General features: G+C 42.4%; 1 protein-coding gene across 1 annotated transcript; it reads right to left on the bottom strand.

Annotated features, from left to right (window-relative positions):
* Positions 1-2,686: 2,686 nt before the first annotated feature.
* Positions 2,687-17,921, bottom strand: LOC306671066 (apolipoprotein D-like). The gene is given in 6 exon segments (XM_079156277.1): positions 2,687-2,929; positions 2,931-3,016; positions 5,725-5,813; positions 9,233-9,354; positions 14,445-14,594; positions 17,766-17,921. Coding segments are annotated over 5 exon segments (570 nt in total). The 5' UTR covers positions 14,568-14,594; positions 17,766-17,921; the 3' UTR covers positions 2,687-2,779.
* Between the last annotated feature and the right edge of the window lie 565 nt (positions 17,922-18,486).

Here is an 18,486-nt window from a genome sequence, read left to right as displayed (position 1 = left end):
GTGACTAAATGATCTGACCAGCACAATTGTAGAGGAGAAAACGTTTATTTGAGAGCTCACAGTTTCAGAGGCATAGAAGGCCGGCTCCATTCCTCAGGAGTTGAGGTGAGGCAGAATATCTGGCGGAAGAGTGTGGCAGAGAGAAGCAGCTCACATCATCAGGAAGCAGAGAGAGTCTCCACTCTCCAGATACAAAATATATACCCAAACCCTGCCCCAATTCCCACCTCCTGCAGCCGCACCCTACCACTTCATTTACTGGTTAATCCCTATCATGGGATGAAATCACTGATTGGGTTAAGACTCTTAGAAACCATTTCTCCTCTGAACCTTCCTGCATTGTGTCACATGTGAGCTTTTGGTGGACACCTCACATCCAAACCATGACATTATGGAAGATATTTTTAAAATTACACAGAGATTATATTCTCTGAGTACCTTCAGGACATAAAACATAACTTGTAAATTTTTAATTTAAAAAGTGTGCATATTTGCAAAATATATACTTAGGTATCTATGGGCAAAGTAATAGGATGTGATATCTGGGATTTGTTATAGAGCACTCTAGGGAAAAAACAATTGGGTCATGGTAGGTGACACCTGAAGCAGAACTGGTGGCATGCTGATGACTGTTGAAGCCAACAATAGGCACAAGGGGATTTGTTATGTACTCCTGTTTCTATTTTGCTGTTTACTTTCCAATTCCCTTTTCTTCCTCTCTCTTCTAGATCTTTGTTCTCTTTCCCTAAGTTTCCTTGAGATACTTAGTAACTCTGGAATCTCAGATATTTTTCTCAGGCTTAGTTACTCCTGATACCTGCTTCACAGGTTCCTTTTCTTTCTTTACCAAAAAACTTAAGTCCATCCATCTATCCAAGCATTCAGTAATTCATTCCACAAAATCATTAAGCCTATGTAGGGGCAAGACCCCAAAGAAAGTGCAAAGTGTAGTCACTTTGTTTTGATGTGATCAGACGACTGATAAGACGAATGAAATCACAACGTATTTTGTACCATAAGATAAAAGACAGATGCAGCTTAACACTCGAGGATCAACTACATTTTATTTTTTTATTTTTAAAATATTGTAGATGGTCTTTTATTTATTTATTTTTATGTGGTGCTGAGAATCAAACCCAGTGCCTCACACATGCTAGGCAAACACTCTACCACTAAGCCGTAGCCCCAGCCCCTCAGCTGCATTTTAGAAGTAGTGCCAAGTGCCCAAGTGAGGGGGGCAGTGTGGTAAAGCCCAGGATGCAACAGCTGGCAGAGCTACCTCCTGCCTACCTACTTCCTCCTCCTCACCTTTCTGTCCAATCGTTTCCAGCCTTTGGGGATTTCAAATTGAAAGCTACATTTTGAGTTCGTATTTATTTAGCTAAGTGAAAATTGTGAATATTAAGACCCTTGGGACTGGGGTTGTGGCTCAGTGGTAGAGTGCTTGCCCAGCATGTGTGAAGCACTGGGTTTGATTCTCAGCACCCCGTAAAAATGAATAAAATAAAGGTCAACTGACAACTAAAAAATAAAATTAAAAAAAAAGACCCTTGGAATTTTTGGGACCTTTAATATAAAACACTACAAACTATCAAACACTCAAGGGAATTAACAGTTTCTACTCATGTTAAAAAGAAGCAAAAATTAAATCAAATGGCTTAGTTTTCTATTCATTTCCCCAAACATTAATAGATTATAAAATTCATGTCAGCCAAGTGAAATTGCAAGGTGAGAATTATGATGTCTTTCTGATTTTAATGTAAAAGAACCCAAGTCAAGGTGGTCACTGACTCCCTGGTGGAACAGCCCTGCGAGGGAGTGCGTTGCCTTGGTTTTCTGGGTCTTCCAGGGGTCTGAACTTTCTAGAACCTTCCACAGGCCTCTACTTTTGCTCTCCTTGCCTTAGTTATAATGACATCTTTACATGTCTTTCTCATTAGACTACAAGCTCCAATGGGAAGAGAAAGGTTCTGTATTTTTCAGTATAGCTGGGCCTCAGAAAATATCAACTGAAAGATACACAAATGAAAAAATAATTTCCTTAAAAAAAAATCCCCATATCATCTTCCTCATACCCCTCTTCTTTGCACAGACCCAAGAATTGTCATTCTTCAACCTGCGCTGAAGACTTCCTGATGAGAAAGTAAAAGCTTCAAGGAAACTGCCTGACAGAGACTCGGAACTCAAGTCATTCCCCTAGAGGAGCGTCTACTATAGAATGGGAGCACCCTGATTCAGGTCACTAGAAAATGCCATTGCCATCAGTTCTCCCCTTCCTGAAGAGGATTGCTATCTTTAAATCAGGACCATAGAGAGCTTGGTTTTTCTCAACATAACTGGTTAAGGACTTCTCTCTCTCTCTCTTTCTTTGTGTGTGTGTATGTATTCCCCACCCACAACCCCTAGTCCTGGGAATTCTGGAGATTAAACTCAGGGTCTTACACATGCTGGACAAATGCTCTATCACTGATAAATATAAGTTTACAGTGAAAATCCCACAATAATCAATCCAATTCAGAATCCACTGTAAGCACAGTGGGTCAGCAACAAGTTTATTATTGGGCTAGCAAGGCGACAGGGTGGGGCATGGCAGTGCGTGGGCCAGCTTTCCATGAGTTTCCTTCCATTGGTTTCTGCAGTCAAACTTCCCTTCTGGTATTTGCAGTGGCTTGTCATGGATGGTTGCTTTGTCTTTATGAGGGGAGGGGTGGGGAGGGATGGGGGAAAGCAAAGCCAAAGAAGTAACCCGGGATACACGCAGCTTCCCTTGGGAGCCTCCTCACAGGAACTCGGGGCAGTTCACCTGATCTGTCTTCGTCATTTTCTCAATGTTGATGTTATTAGAAGTCAGGATATTTTTTAGATAGGTCACAGTTTCTTGGGGGAGATAAGGGTTTCTTCCCAAGATCCAAACATGATCCATGTGAAAAAAGCCAGATTATGGTGGTACAGGAGTACACCAGGGCGTAGTTCTCGTAGTCGGTGGCCAGGACCCAGTACGGTGATGATGGCATCACTGAGAATGAGAAGAAGGCAGAGTCAGGATGGACCAGGGCGAGAGAAAACACCTCCAGGCCTGGGAGGTGGGGCTTTGGGGACCCATTTCTTTAGGTCAGTGGCTCTTAACTGTTTTTACATGGGAATCGTCTGGGGGCTTTGAAAGATACTAAACTCACTTTCCTCTGTCTTTCTCAGACTCAGATATGCAAGTGATCGTTGCTTTAAGGCTCTGCAGTGGTTCTAATGTGCAGCCAGAGTTAAGAACTTTTGTTATGGCCTTCCTCTCTGGTAGCAGGGTGTTCAGGTGGACCCTTTGGACCGACAAGCTGCACTTAGCACCAATATACATGGAGGTGCCACCTAGCTGAGTGGAGTCAAGAATCTTCGCCAAGAATCCCAGGCTTTGAGTCTGTACCACCCAACTTCCTCTAGAGCCTGCCCAAGGGAGGAGGTGGAGGCTGACATTTTTGTTTTTTCTTACTGTATAAGCTTCACAAATCCTTCTACTCCTAAGAATATGGTAAGCCAATTGATGACAGGTTATGAGTTTTTTCTCCCAAAGAGCCTATAAAGATTCATTAATTAACATCTGTTTAAGTGTTGGAACCCAAGATGAACAGGTCCTTAAGAGGAAAGATGGTGGATTTGTCCTCTCTATCTAGAAACTTCCTCTGTGAGCTTGACCTCCACAGTCAAGGTCCAAGCCAAGGAAAACACAGCTCAGCTGTGGAATGCAGTCAAGTGGGAGAAAGCTGTGTGCTGACCCCATAAGCACAAAAGGTGTGGACACACATACAGTCAGGGGTGATTCACTTTCCTGAGTTCCAAGCATCCCAGCTTCTCCAGTCAAAAATAATTCTTGTTTGCCAGATCAAAACCAGAACTCAGCACTTGTGAATGATCTGAGAAGCTGCGGGCTTAAGGAGGTGCTGTGTGGGTGGACAGAGTTTGTCCAGGTTAAGGACACAGCAGGTTATCAGGAAAACAAGAGAGTTGGTCAGAGGACCAGCTTTCTGTTCACAGAAAGATGTTGGAAGAAACTTCCATGGGAGCCTGAACTGAGTACTGTTTTCTTTCTAGCACTGTTGGTGCCCTGCCTGCCTGCCTCACTCACCCAGAGTTACATCCAATATCTACTGTGAGAGTCAACTGCTTTGCACATTCCCAGCTGGACTGAGTGTGTCAGCACTGAGTGATTTTTGGAAAAAGAGGCCACCCACCTCTTCTAGTGCAGCATTCTGTCCCACCCACACATACTCTGGCATGGACATCCTGTCATAGGGTCTAGTGCTCAAGAACAAGTTTGTCCAGATATCTCTTCTCAGCACAGGAAACTTCCACATTTCTTTCTCGTTGGGAACTGCAACACTCTCCTATCGCATGAGGGTGTTGTCATGCACTCAACAGTCTCCTTGGCCTCTCCCCCATTCCATGTACCCTCTCCTGCTCTAGGCTTCTGTGTCCAGGCATCTCTCATGCCATTCCCTTCATTTGGGACATCCAACCTTTCCCATAATCTCTGTCGCACCCCACAAGTCTGTGCAAAACATCTAAACCCTCCAGCCAGAATAAATCTCATCCACTGCATCTTCCCTAGTTGACTCCTGTCCAGGTTTTCTCATGAGGATCACGCGCATGAGATTGAACCTTCACTCCCATCTCCCATCACTTTCCAATCATGTTATGGGACAACTCTCAACTGAGAGTTTGGAGACTCTACCGCTAATTAGCTCAGTCCCTGCCCATCACTCAGCCCTCCTGCCCTGCAACTTCTTCCTTTGTAAAAATGAGAAGAGGAATGAATATGTACAAAGCCCTTGGCAGTTTCTGGAGCCTGCACCATCCAGTTGGTCTTCACGGCATTGGGCAATTCTCTCTGGTTTGTACATGTGAAGTTATTTGCTCCTAGTCCTGTGTGGGAAGACATGCTTTCTCCTCCCAGCATTCCTTTCTTGGTCTATAAATAAGAACTTCCTCTCTGCCCCCTCTAGGGGCTTGACTGATATGGAGGGGAGGGGTGACAAGGGTGGAGAGTGAGGATGACTTCTTTTGCAGCTGGTGACTTCAGTTCAGTTCTCTAGGTAGAAAGAAGGGCCCCCAAGCATTTTCAGCTTTAGAAAACCTCCTACATCTGAGCTGAATTCTCCAGGGTATCTACATCAGAGACACATCTGGCACTTGCTCTGCTGCCTGTGTCCATTCCCCAGTTAACTCAGAACTCAGAGGGTAGAGGCCTCTGATTAAATATCTCTCAGAGTTGCAACAATGTGACTAGAAAGGGACAGAGCTAGGACTCAAAATGGCCTTCGCACTCTGACTCTTGCCTCCAAGCTTTTAGGAATGCCACTTGTTCTGCTAACATTTACTTCTTTGTAGACCTCAGTTTCCCCTGAGAAATAAGAATGGATGGGGTCTCCGGCTGCTTCTACCCTATTATTTTTCCATTTGAGCCTTATCTACTGGAACATCGGCCATAGTTTCACAGATATAGTTTCATAGTTTCCTGTATACTTTTCACTATCCACACTAGAATGTACTCTGTCTGCATTGCATCCTAGGGGCCTATCCCAGTGCATGGCATACAGTAGGTGCTCAAGAAATTATTATGTATCCAGCCATTATGGATGACAATCAGATGTGACCAGAGCATTCCAACCCAGGGCTCTAGCCTCCAATTTGCATATCTCCCGTCTCTGAAACCTTCTGAGAGAAGTGGATACTTACACTGGTAAAACTTAACTCCCAGTTTTGCAGGCTCTGTGATGTTGATCTGGGTGGCTTCACCTTCAATTTGATTCACGGTTCCATCATTTCTGCAGTGAGTTTAAAAGAAAGGAAGAAAGAAAGGGTAAAAGGAAATAAAGGACAGACAACTCATTAAAAACCAAAAAATCAAAAAATGCAGGATCTGTGCTATTAAGGACCATGGCGGCCAACATGGTGCTTTCTGATGTGAGGCTCTCAGAAGGCGGCTAGATCCTGGCAATGTTTCCTGCCCTTTCTTCTGTGACTGTCTGAGACCAAGTGATGGCAGACCGTGGTGGAGTGATAAGAAGCAACAGTGGAAATGCCTGACTGGAGAGTGTGTTAGGACCTCTTACTCCTTTTGAACTGTCTGCCTTTCAGGCCCGTTCCTCTCCCAGGATCCAAACAGAACAGGAGTACAACAGAAAGAGAGCACAAAGCAAGCAACCCACCAAACAAAGATTCACTTCTTTACAAATGACGAACTCGATCACTGAAAATAATGCAAAATGGGAGGGAGTCTGGGGTTCCACAAGCTTTTTTCCCTTGGGACCTCAGTGATGTCATGTGACACTCTGTACCATCAGGGGGCCTGAAACTCCATCCAGTTCAGCAAATGTCTAAGTGACACTACGGGCAGGTAAAGCAGGTTGCCAGGAGACACTGACTTGCCTCGGTAATTCTCAGGTAAGCCCAGATCTCAGAGAAATGCCCATCTTACAATTGATACCGCCTGATGCTTATAATTGGCAGTGTCATTTCTTTCTTAGTGGCATATAAAATGGTGGCATATCTTAAAAGTGATGGCCTTGGATTGAATGAAACACTTCCACCCTTTTGAAGGGACCTGCCCCATTTCTCCCAATGGCCTGTGAATGAAACTGGGGGAGAGAGGGAAGAGGAGACGGGGGACAGAAAAGGGAGGGTTCTCAGGCATCAGGGATCTGGCAGAGCAGCTGCCCGTTCATCAGTCCTCGAGGAGGGCAGGCAGACTAAAATTAGAGTAGTTTATGTATTAAAGAGCAAGTAGGTTAGTGAGATGGTTAGTGGGGATGGATGTCTTAGACATCAGACAATAAGTGAAGGGCAAGGGAGACTGGGACATGTACTCCGATACTCCTGTAGCATTGTCTGCTTGTCACCACGTAGGGCCAGAGACCATGCCCTGCTCTCTCACCTGGAACTAAGGCAACTGGGGAACCTAGTCTCTTTCTATCTGTGGATGGTAACTTAGCAACACACCAGGCTCTTCCCAATACACTCCTGTCCTTTTACCATCATTCACGTTTTGTTCCAGAACAGTTTCAAAATCACTGGTCTCTGATCACAAACTCACAGTTCATTCATGGGAAAATGAATTGGTATTTTCAAGGATGTAGCAGCAGCCTCAACACAAGACATTATGTTTATTAAATGATTGCTATGTGCCCCACACAGTTCTAAGAGCTTCATAGATGCCACATCATTTAATGCTCAAACAGCCCCATGGAGGTAGATGCTATTATTATTGCCTGAAGAAAGACCCTTGCTAATCCCAGATCACATACTAAATGGAAGAACAAGGATTTGAAATCAGGCAGCCAAATTCTGAAGTCTGAGTCCTTCATATTCCAATGCTGTATCAGCTGTTTTGGCCTTCAGTTTCCCTGATTCTGGCTGAGACCCCTGCCATGGCTACCCCCATTCTGCAGTCCTCTTGGAAGGAGAAACTATACCATTTTACTGAACTACAAAACTTTGCTCCATGGGTTCTGTGTCTTAAATGCAACCCTAGAGGCGAAGAGTCATTGTCTGACTCTTGGTCTTAAAATGGGGCAAAATATTTAAAGTGAGGTCATAACAACTTTGGGGCCTGCTATGGTTTAGGAAAGTGTCCCCCAAAGGTCCATGTGTTCAAGGCTTGGCCCCCAGGGTGGCTATTGGGAGGTGTTGGAGGTGTGGCCTAGTGGGAGGTCCTTAGGTTAATGGACACATGTCTTTGAAGAGACTGTGGAACCCTGATCTCTTCCTGTCTCTTTTTTTTTTGCTTCCTGGCTTCTGAAGTGAATAGTTCACTCTGCCACACACTCCCTCCATGATACGTCACCCTCACCAGAGGCCCAAAGAACAGGGCCACTTAGATCTTGAACTGGAACCTACAGAACCATGAGCCAAAATAATTTTTAAAAAAATTTTTATAAGTTAATTGCCTCAGGAATTTCATTATGGTGAGGGGCAGGTGACTTATATGGGGCTGTAAAACTCCTGTGAGTTCTCTGGGCATCTATCTGTACCTCAGTTCCCACAGGAGGGCTCTGAGAGGAGCTGGAGTTTTCTTTGAGGCCCTCAAGATCCCTATTTTGCTTCTCTGGTTTCTGCAGGTCAGGGAGTCAGGGCTGGGTCCTGGCTCACGGGAAGGTTAATGGAGGCTGGAATGACTGAAGAAGGCCTTTGTGAGCCCAGGCACTTCTGGGTTGGGTTATGGTTGATTTCTTGGAGGTGAAACATTTCTCAGATCCTCTAGAGAACAAGAAGGACAGCCCTTCATCCCTAGCCCTTCTTTCATCTGTGTCTTGTATTATCTTCCCCATTTCATTTCTCCTGGTTCAAATGTGTTTCATCACTTATCAGCTGTGTGGCCCTTGGACAAGTTACTTTACCTCTCTGTACCTAAGTTTTCTTATCCATAAAAAGGAGGCTAATAATAGTGCCTACTTCAGAGTTGTTATGGGAATTAAATGAATATATATTTATTTTTAGACAGACACACATATGTGCAATGTGTACACATACATAAAATAGTGCCTTCCACATAGGAAATGCTTAAATCTGTTTGTTGGTGCTAGTATTTTTCAATGGAGGATAGGTATGGATTTCTTCCTGGGGCTCTTAAGTTTATGTTTGCTTTCCAAAGTGTAAATCTTTGGATCAAATATCAATGTTAGAAACCCTCAGTAATAGAAATGTACATTTCTCTAGGATATCCTGTTTATATAACCTGGAGTATATATATATATATATATATATATATATATATATATATATATGCACAAGTATATGATTTTTGCTTAATAAGTAAAGGAGTTTTCGAATAGGCAAAGCTGCCTAAAGATGGGATAAACACTGACAGAAGGCAAAAAATGGGCACTTTCTGGAAGTATTTGAGCAAAGGTGGATGCCCTGTCAGTAACTGGTAAAGAAAAGGTATCTCTCTTGCTTTGGAGGTCAGACAGGTGGTCCCAATATCCTTTGCTACTGGAATTTCCATTTTGCCACTAGGGGAGGGATGCTGACACTTTGGGTTACTCCAGAGTCCCCATGTCTCTCCCAGTGTCTGGCATCCAACAGGTGCCCAGCAAGTGGTTAAGGAAAGAGATGAGTGTATTCTAGTCCTAAATGTCCCTGCCTGGCCCCAGAGATGGTCCCAACCCCCTGCGTCTGACAGCATGAGCACGGGCCACTCCAGGACAGTGCCCTGGCCTGGCTCCGGATATGCACCATCACTTACCTTAACTCCTGGTTTAGCACTTTGATTTTTCCGTTTTCCATTAGTGAGTAGTTGGCTTGGATGCAGTTTCCTTTCTCAAAGCTCACTGGGATCTTCTCAATTTCGTACCATCTTCCAAGATACTGCAGAGACAACAAGCAGAGCAAAACCCTGTAGCTCTCTGGAGATCTGCGAGCTCTTCCCCATTGTTGTCTCCAGAAGCAAAGCTCTTTCCTGGGGAAACCAGGCAAAAATGGGCTGCATTGTTCCCAGCACCAACTGAGCAAGATATTGATTCAAATGAGAACAAGCACATCGGATGTGCGGACTCTGGTTGAATACTACATTCTATTCCTAAAGGGCTCTTTATTTAGATATGTTCTCAGTGTCTGTCCTACTTGGCCAAAATCTGAGTGAAATTTTAAACTCTATAAAAGGTTTTGGTCTGGATGATGGAAAGCACCTTTCATCTCAAATATTTCATGATTCTACAAGATATCTTCGAATTTTGTACAAAGGCAGATGTGTTGGCTGTGGGACATGAACACTCCAGAGTTGGTCCTCTTTCCTTGAATGACCCTGAACAGGGAGTTGGTCACAAAGCCTCCTGGCAGGTGCTCAGGAGTTGTAAGACATGAATCCTTTTCACGTACACTCCATTGACTTTAAGGAAGCCCCTGTGCCCAAGAGGGGGTAGGGGAAAAGGCACTCTCCTGCTTTCAGGCCCATCTTGCATAGAGACTGAACTAATTTACACCCTCTGCAGAGGACAGTTTGGCACTATCCAGCAAAACTAAAAATACATATACTCGTTGGCCCAGGAATTTCACTCCTGCTATTTAAAAAAAATGATGTATGTATAAGTTATTCATTGCAGTACCATTTGTAACAATAAAAGACAGGAAGCAGTCCTAAGGGGCTGGATGAATGAGTGGTGGGGTATCCACCCATGGAATTTTATGATCCTCTTTTAAAAGAGTTATATGCAATGATCTCTGAGAGGTATTTAATTTAAAAAAGAGCCAGGTGCAAAATGGTGTGCATATTTAACTACTTTTTGAATAAAAATGAGGGGGAGAGCTTATTATATTGGCTTTCTGTTGTTGCTACAATAAATTACAACAATTTTAAAACACAGATTTATTATCTTATAGTTTTGTAAGCCAGAAGTCTGATCCTAGTCTCACTGGCTAAATCAAGATGTTGGAAACATTTCTTTCTGGAGACTCCAGGGAGAATGGATTTCCTCGCCTTTTCCAGGGTATAGAGGTTGCCTGCATTCCTAGGCTTGGAACCCCCTTCATCCATTTTCAAAGCCAGCTAAAGCAGGTCAAATCCTTCCACGGCTGTTCTCAGTCTTATTCCTTCAGCAAACCTTTCTGACCACGGCTCAGAAACTCTCTGCTGCTAAGGCGTTATGTGATTAGATTGGTTCCACCTGGATCTCCAGACTAATCTGGCCATCTCTAGGTCATTATTTAGTTGCATCTGCAATCCCTTTTTCCATGAAAGTAACATATGCATGGGCTTCAGGGATTTGGGCATGGCATCTTTGGAAATCATTATTCTGCCTATCACAATTTTATACATTTTTTTGTTTGCATATATATATTATCTCCAAAAAGATAAACATAACACATAGTTTTTACTGGTTGCTCCTGGAAAGGGAAACAGAGGCACAAGGGCAGATGGGAAACTTTTCCTGTATGCTCTTTAGGAATTTAAAAATTTTGAACCATGTGAATATATTTACCTAGTCAAAATATTCACTGAAATTATTTTAGAAATTTAAGAACGTATTAACTAAATTAAAGAGATTGAACTAACCTTCAAAAAGTCAGAACATGAAAAGAGAGCATACTGCAAACAGGTGGCACTATTGCTTCAGTCACATGGCTCTCTGCTCAAATACACGCCCACATTTATGACCATAAATTTCCCACCATTTATTAAACCACACCTTTCAATTAAAATCACTCGACAATCATTTAAAGAACCAATGAATAAGGTCAACTGGTTTCATAGGCATTCTCATCTCTTAGTACATTTAAAATAATTCTATCATGGTCCAACTGACTTCAAAGCTCCACGATTAAAACTAAGGAAGCATGATTCTCCAGAAAAGAAGTTCAGAGATGAGAAATTAATTTTCGTGTTATGCTTGCATGATTTCATATTATTTCTGTGAAGTCCTCTTAATTTTTTTGGGTCACAGTTTCTCTGTCTATATAAAGAGAATTCAATGTTTAAAAAGAATCCTAGAAAAAAAGAAAAGTAAAATTATCTCTGTTTATAGGTGACATATTCTTGTATATAGAAAATCCTAAGGAATCTTTAAAAAATTAACTTTTCAACTGATGAGTTCAGCAAGGTGAACAGATATAAGATCAATTTGTCAAAATCAAATGTATTTGTATGTTTGCTATGAATAATTTGCAAGTGAAATTAAGAAAGTTCCATTTAAAATAACATGAAAAGAATAAAATATTTAAGTATAAATTTACCCAAAGATATACAAAACATATACTCTGAAAACTACAAAATATTGTCAAATCAAATTTCTAAGTGAAAACATAGTCTATGTTCATGAATCAAAATATTTAATATTGTTAAATAGCAATACTCTTCAAATTACTCTTTATTATCTATGCAATCTGTATGGCTTCTCTGCCTAAATTGATAAGCTGATCCTAAAATTTACATAAAAATACAAGGCACACAGAATAGTCATAAAAGTAAAGTTGGAGAACTTATACATTCTCATTCCAAAACTTACTACAAAGCTATAGTACCTGGGCATGATGGTGCACACCTGTAATCCCAGCAACCTGGGAAGCTGAGACAAGAGGATCACAAGTTTGAGGCCAGCTTTGACAATTTAGAGACACTGTCTCAAATAAAAATCAAAAGGGATAGAAAGGTACAATGCTTTGGGTTAAATTTCCAGTTTTAACAAAAACAAAAACAAAAACAAAACGAAACAACAACAACTATAGCAATCAAGACTGGGTGGTACTAGCATAAATGCAGACATGTAGACCAATAGATTAGAATTGAGAGTCCAGAAATAAACACTTGCATATATGGTCAAGTGACTTTCCATAAGGATACTAAGACTAGTCAATAGGGGAATTAACAGTATTTTCAACTAACCATGCTGGGACAACTAAAAATCTACATGCAAAAGAATGAAGTTGGACCTTACATCACACTACACACAAAATTTAACTTAAAATGAGTCAGACTTAAATGTAAGAGTAAACTATAAAATGTTCCAAAGAAAATATCAGAATAAATCTGTATAATCTTGGATTAGGCAATGGATTTTTAGGTATGACACCAAAACCAAAAGCAACAAAAGAAGAAAGTAGACAGATTGGATTTCAGTAATACAGAAACCTTTGTGTTTCAAAGGGCACATCAATAAAGTGAAAAATTCCACAGAATGGGAAAAAATATTTGCAAATCATACATCTGGTAATAATAAAAAGGAAAACAACTCAAATGATGAACAAATAAAACAAGGCGTAAGCCACAAAATAGCATATTATTTGGCAATAAAAGAAATGGAATACTGATACATGCTGCAACAAGAATGAATCTTGAAAATATGTTAAGAAATCAGTCACAAAAGACAACATAGAGTATGATTCCATTTCTGTGCAATGCCCAGAATAGGCAAATTCACAGAGACAGAAAATAGATTATTTGTTGCCTGGGGAGGAAAAGCTGGGGAGAAAGGAAACATAACCATTAATGGGTCAGGAGTTTTGGGTGGGGGAATGATGAAAACATTCTAAAATTGTTTGTGGTGATGGTTGGGTGATCGTGAATATAATTAAAAAAACCACTAAAAGTGGAAAAAATGCTTTTAAAACTTGAATGATATTTTTGAATTAATCTCAATAAAATCTTTATTTTAGAAATTCTGTTTCAGTACTTAAAGGACTTTTGTAAATATAGATCAATTATAATTGTCAGAGTGTCTTGAAATTTTTATCCCAAAACTGAAAGGTAACTCAAATTTCCTGGATCTTTCTGTAAAGCTTCTTTGTAGTCTGCCAGGGTTCTATGAACAAAGAGATCAGCCCTTAAAATATTAGTGGAACAAGTCAATGTAGACTTCAAGGTCCATTTCCTCTTCCTACCTCACCTGTGGGAGCTCTGTCAGGCCTGCTGATGGTGCTGTTGCCCACCCCCCTCATGCTTCAAGCTCTTCCCTCACCTTGACCTAAACCATTCCTGCTAGGTCCCAACACTCATTGATGCTGAGGTGTCAGCAACTGGTGGTTACTTCAGCATTACTCACACCAAGTGTGTAGTTTTGGGGGGGCAGTACCAGGGATTGAACCCAGGGGCCCTCAACTGCTGAGCCACATCCCCAACCCATTTTTATATTTCATTTCGAGACAGGGTCTCACTAAGTTGCTTAGGGCCTTGCTAAGTTGCTGAGACTGGCTTTTGAACTTGCGAACATCCTGCCTCAGTCTCCTGAGCTAGCTGCCTCTCTCTGCTGCTCCCTCTGCCCCCATCCCAGGAAGAAAGACTATTTATGGGGGAGCTGGTTTTATTAGTATCTTTTAAGTGAAGGTAACAAGAAATCCCCTTGGGGAGTTCTGGTCTTTCCTAGGTCCTGTTTGAGTAATGCTTGAGTTTCCTACCCTTTGGAAAGTTGGGTTTTGTATTTGTTAGCTGTGTTCCCTGGGAGGGAGCCTCTCTGTAGAACAGGAATAATAGTACTTAGCACCACAGTCAATGCCCCACCCATATCATACCAGCCCCACTCCAGTTCTCTTTAGCCATTGGACAATCACACACACTGCCAGCCCCTCCCTGACATTTACGTCTCTCTCCCAGAGAGCCTGGCCAATGCCATGGGAGCTCCTATGACCTGCTGGATCCATGCACGGGACAAGTCGAGGTGCATTCTATTGATTTTCTCAGAGGATCGCCAACAAGACAGGAACACTGTTGTTCACCTTTTATTGCTTCTCTGCCATCTGAGGATCACTTTCCACATGCCCTTTCCCACATGTGATTCCTGGAATCATGGGTCAAAAACTCCCCATCCTGTCCTAGCCTCAAAGTTGGCTTTGGCAAAGCCCAAAGTAAGATAAATACTTGTTCCAAATCTTGCTTTGGAGATTGAAGCAGAATAATACAACTGAATCTGTAGAATGCTTATTCAAATAGGACATAGCAGAAGAAATGGGAGGTTAGCCTTTTACCACACCTTATACACGTCAAAGTTCTCCTGCACTGGAGGAGTCGGACATTTCCCAAGATGGAACGTCTGTCCTTCAGCGGCGGAGAAGAGGCCCAGAAGCGCAGAAAGCAGCAACAGCATTGTGACCATCTTGGGGCAGGCAGATGCAGAGGGAGCCTGGAATTGTGGGAAACAGAGCAGCTGGAGCCTCCAGGGACACACAAGGGCTGAGGCTGGTCCCTCAGCAGGTGGCCCTCCCCTCATCCACCCCCTGAGCTGCATCCTTCAGGGAAGCCTCCTGATTGTCCACAGCTGAGACCTTCTGCCCAGTCATGGACCTCCAAGCACACACCTCCTGCCTGTATTAGAGCGTACTGGATGGATTTGCACCCCACCCCCACCTCATTATGCGTTTCCAGGGTGGGCAGAATGCCTGATTCTCTTTAGAATCATCCCTAGGACCTCAAAGCGTCAGGCTCAGTAGGTACTTGTTGAATGAACAGAAACAACATGTATGGGGGGATAAACAGAGGGGAAGCTTGAAGCCTTCGAACAGCCTGTGGAAGGAAAAAAACAAAACAACAAAACCATGGCACAACATTAGTGTCCTACGAGATTCATAAGGGAAATGTCCCCTCATCCCATGCACCTTGCCTGCCCCAATCTTACCAGGCTGGCTGTTCTACCAACCCAAGAATGGCCTGGAAATCTTACAGGGAGCAGCTTCCAGGGACCCAGGGCTACTCTGACCTGGTTTGGATTCTGACTTTGCCACCTACCAAATATAATTGTGTCCAAATTATGCCTTACTTTCTTTGGCCTATAAAGTAGGAATAATAATCAAGCCTATCTAGTGAATTTGTGTGAGAATTAAGTGAGATATATAGGGAGAGTACTGAAGACAGTGTCTTACACAGAGTACATGTTCAAAAAAAATGCTAGTTATGGAGGGTGGAAACAGAATCCTATTTCCTAAATTTTATGTTGAGGATATTTTTCACAGAAGATGGGCATCTAACCAGAGAAGGACTGTCAGCTGTTGTGAAACTGTGCACCAAACATTTCACCAAAGGGTCTTCCAGCAGCAGAGGCTGGCTTTGAGGAGGGGGAGGAGCGCTGGCTTCCCTGTGTCCGAACTCTGGGCCTCTGGATCTCCTCCCTGCTTCCTTACTGGTTTGCTTCAGTTCTGTTCCCTTCCTCCTGACTCCCTGCCTGTAGCTGCATGAGCTATTTCCAGCTCTCTGCCTTTCTCCCTGCGATGAAGACAACTGAGTCAATGCAAGCAAAATGTTCTCAGATTTGTACATTTAAAAGGATGTGTCATACAGGAATAATTATAACCACTTTATTATGAGTCTCTAAACCTCCAAATAACTTTAATAATCAATAGCTTTTCTTCTGGAGCTTTTTGTTGCCTGGTTTTCAAAAGAACAGTTATGTAATGAGCGAAAGCTGCCAGCTGGGGTGGGATGGGAGGGGTGGCTGCTGAGTCTCTCTAGAGCAAGCCTGCAGCAGGACCACCTCCCTTAGTCTTTGAGGCTCCGTTTCCCATCAGCTTCCACCACTGTGTAAATAACTCCTGTCTTCTAACCTTCTGGAAGTTGGAGGGTTTGTGGATTTCTGGCCTAAACCCACAAATGTTTGCATCCATTTTCAAGAGATTCTTGGAACCTCAGGAGAGCTACCCAGAAGCCCAGGCAAAGGACCTTGCCCAGAGCAATGGACTTTTACTTCTGACATACATATCCACATTTTATAAGGTCCCCAAGACTGGACAGGACCCAGCACCTCCCTGCCAGATGTGCAGATGGGGAAACTGAGGCCCAGCCAAGGGCAGAACTGGAACATGGCCCTGTGTCCAGCTCTCCACCTGTAGCCCCTGAACCATACTCTCTTTTTCCTACCACCTTAGGCTTGCTTGCCTCTGTGACCTGGAGAGTCCCACTTCACTATGCAACTGTGACAAAAGTCAGTTTCCTATCTTATTATGACAAATGTCTTAATACAAAAAGTTCTCTTGTGGGCTGAAACACTCTTGAGCTCTGTAGGAGGATTTCAGAAAGAGAATAACTCCCCTTGATCGCATCTCTTCCAAAGACTTTTGGTTGCAGGAGCTTTATTCCTGTGGTTAAAACTTCTCAAGGGAGGAAGGAAGGGCTGATAGCATCCAGCATGGTTTTCCATGCTCCTTCCATTCGCATTCCCTAATACTGACTGTGTTGGTAACAAATATGCATGAACTTGGGTAAAACACAAATTATTTATGGCATGTATGTTTTTGCATCTCCTTCTGATACCCATAGGAAGATTATTCTAATGAGAAGTTTATTTCTAAAAATAAATATAATTTAAGCTGGGCACTCTGGCACTTCCCTGTAATCCAGCAATTTGGGAGGTTGAAACAGGAGGATCACAAGTTCCAGGACAGCCTAGGCAACTTAGCGAGGCCCTGTCTCTTGGGATGTAGTTCAGTAGTGAAGAACCATGGGGTTTAATCTCCGTACCAAAATAAATAAATAAATAAATAAATAAATAAATAAATAAAATTTAAATATTATTGTAAACTGAATATTAAATAATTTAAAAGTAGTTCTTCTAAGGTACCCTGGGATACTAACTGGAAGAATTGCTGCTCACATTCATCAAACATCTTCCTGGGAAACCTGGCCTCCGTGTCTGAGCCTGTCTGCACTGAATCTCTGTACCATATCATCTGGAAGCAATCTGTGCTGATATTCTCCCTGTACCCAATGAGGTAAATTTGTCCAGGTTACTTCCTGGTAAATTGTAAAGCCAGAATTTAAGTTCCAGTCTCCCAAGAGTACCTGGGTGTCATTCTGGACATAAATCTGATCTCAAGGAACTGAAGAACATTAAGGATGAGAGTTTGAGACTCAAATGATAAAATAAACCATGTTTCTGCAGGTAAATAGGTCTTAAAAACTCATTTAGCCCTGAGTCTAACAAGAACTGCATCTTTGAACAAAATATTTTGTACCATATTGCTGATGCATTTTTCCTCATATAATTAATTCCTATTGTCTCATTTCGTAGAGGAGGGCATAGGGAAAGAGAAGACATTGGGGTGAGTTGTCCCTGGGCTTGGTCTTCTCATAGGCCAGCTGCTTAGCACATTTGAAACTTTGTTTTCTCACCTTCGAAGTGGCACTAATTATACATACTACCTTGTAAGTTTGCGGAAAAATGAGATCAAGTCTGTAAAGGCACTGCACAAGCTTTTGATCAGTGGTAGTTATACTTTATAGCAAAAAGGGGCAATGGAAAATCAATCTGTCTCTATTTTAAGCATTATTTATCATAAGTGAAAATTAAAGCTATAGTACATACCTTTTTAAAAAATCAAGACGAAGGCAGTTTCCACATGCAGAAACACCCAAACTGAGGTGCTTGTCTTTGTGACTGGCTTCACCCATTATTTTATAAGCTTCCACTGGGTCATTGATGTTGACTTGTCATGCATGCCACACCCCCTACAGTTCAGGAAGGCTGGCCTAAAAGCTTAGCTCTGTATGAAATACAAAGATGGGACCTTGTGTCTGGCCCCTCCCCCAATTTCCTTCACAGCTGCTCCCTGAAGAAGAAACAATGAGATAGTGTGTGTGTGTGTGTGTGTGTGTGTGTGTGTGTGTGTGTGTAGAGAGAGAGAGGCACAGAGAGAGAGAGAGAGAGAGAGAGAGAGAGAGAGAGAGAGAGAGAGAGGATACTTTGTGGATTTTTTAATTTCGTTTTTTTCAGAATGTACTTTTAGCTCCCACAAGATGAGTTGTAATATGCTTTCAAACATCTGGTATTTATTTTTCATTTTTATGTAAATGAAAAATCAACAATCCCATTTCCTGAAATGGAGCAGGGACTCCACCCTATATAGTTAGTCCCTGGCCTGGAATGTGGTTAAGGTAACAGGGCCAGATTAGGAATCACAGTCAGTTTACTATGTGAACCAGGGCAGGTTCCTGCTTGTCTGGGCCTCGGTCTCCCCAGAACTGGATGTGAAGGGACATACAGGTTCTGAAACAAGTGGGGTTAAAGTGGAGTGCACCCAGGGTGT

This window comes from Sciurus vulgaris, assembly GCF_902686455.1.
Source record: "Sciurus vulgaris genome assembly, chromosome: 10".
Taxonomy (NCBI): domain Eukaryota; kingdom Metazoa; phylum Chordata; class Mammalia; order Rodentia; family Sciuridae; genus Sciurus; species Sciurus vulgaris.
The sequence above is the reverse complement of the archived record's forward strand: the minus strand, read 5'-3'. Positions and strand labels throughout refer to the sequence as shown.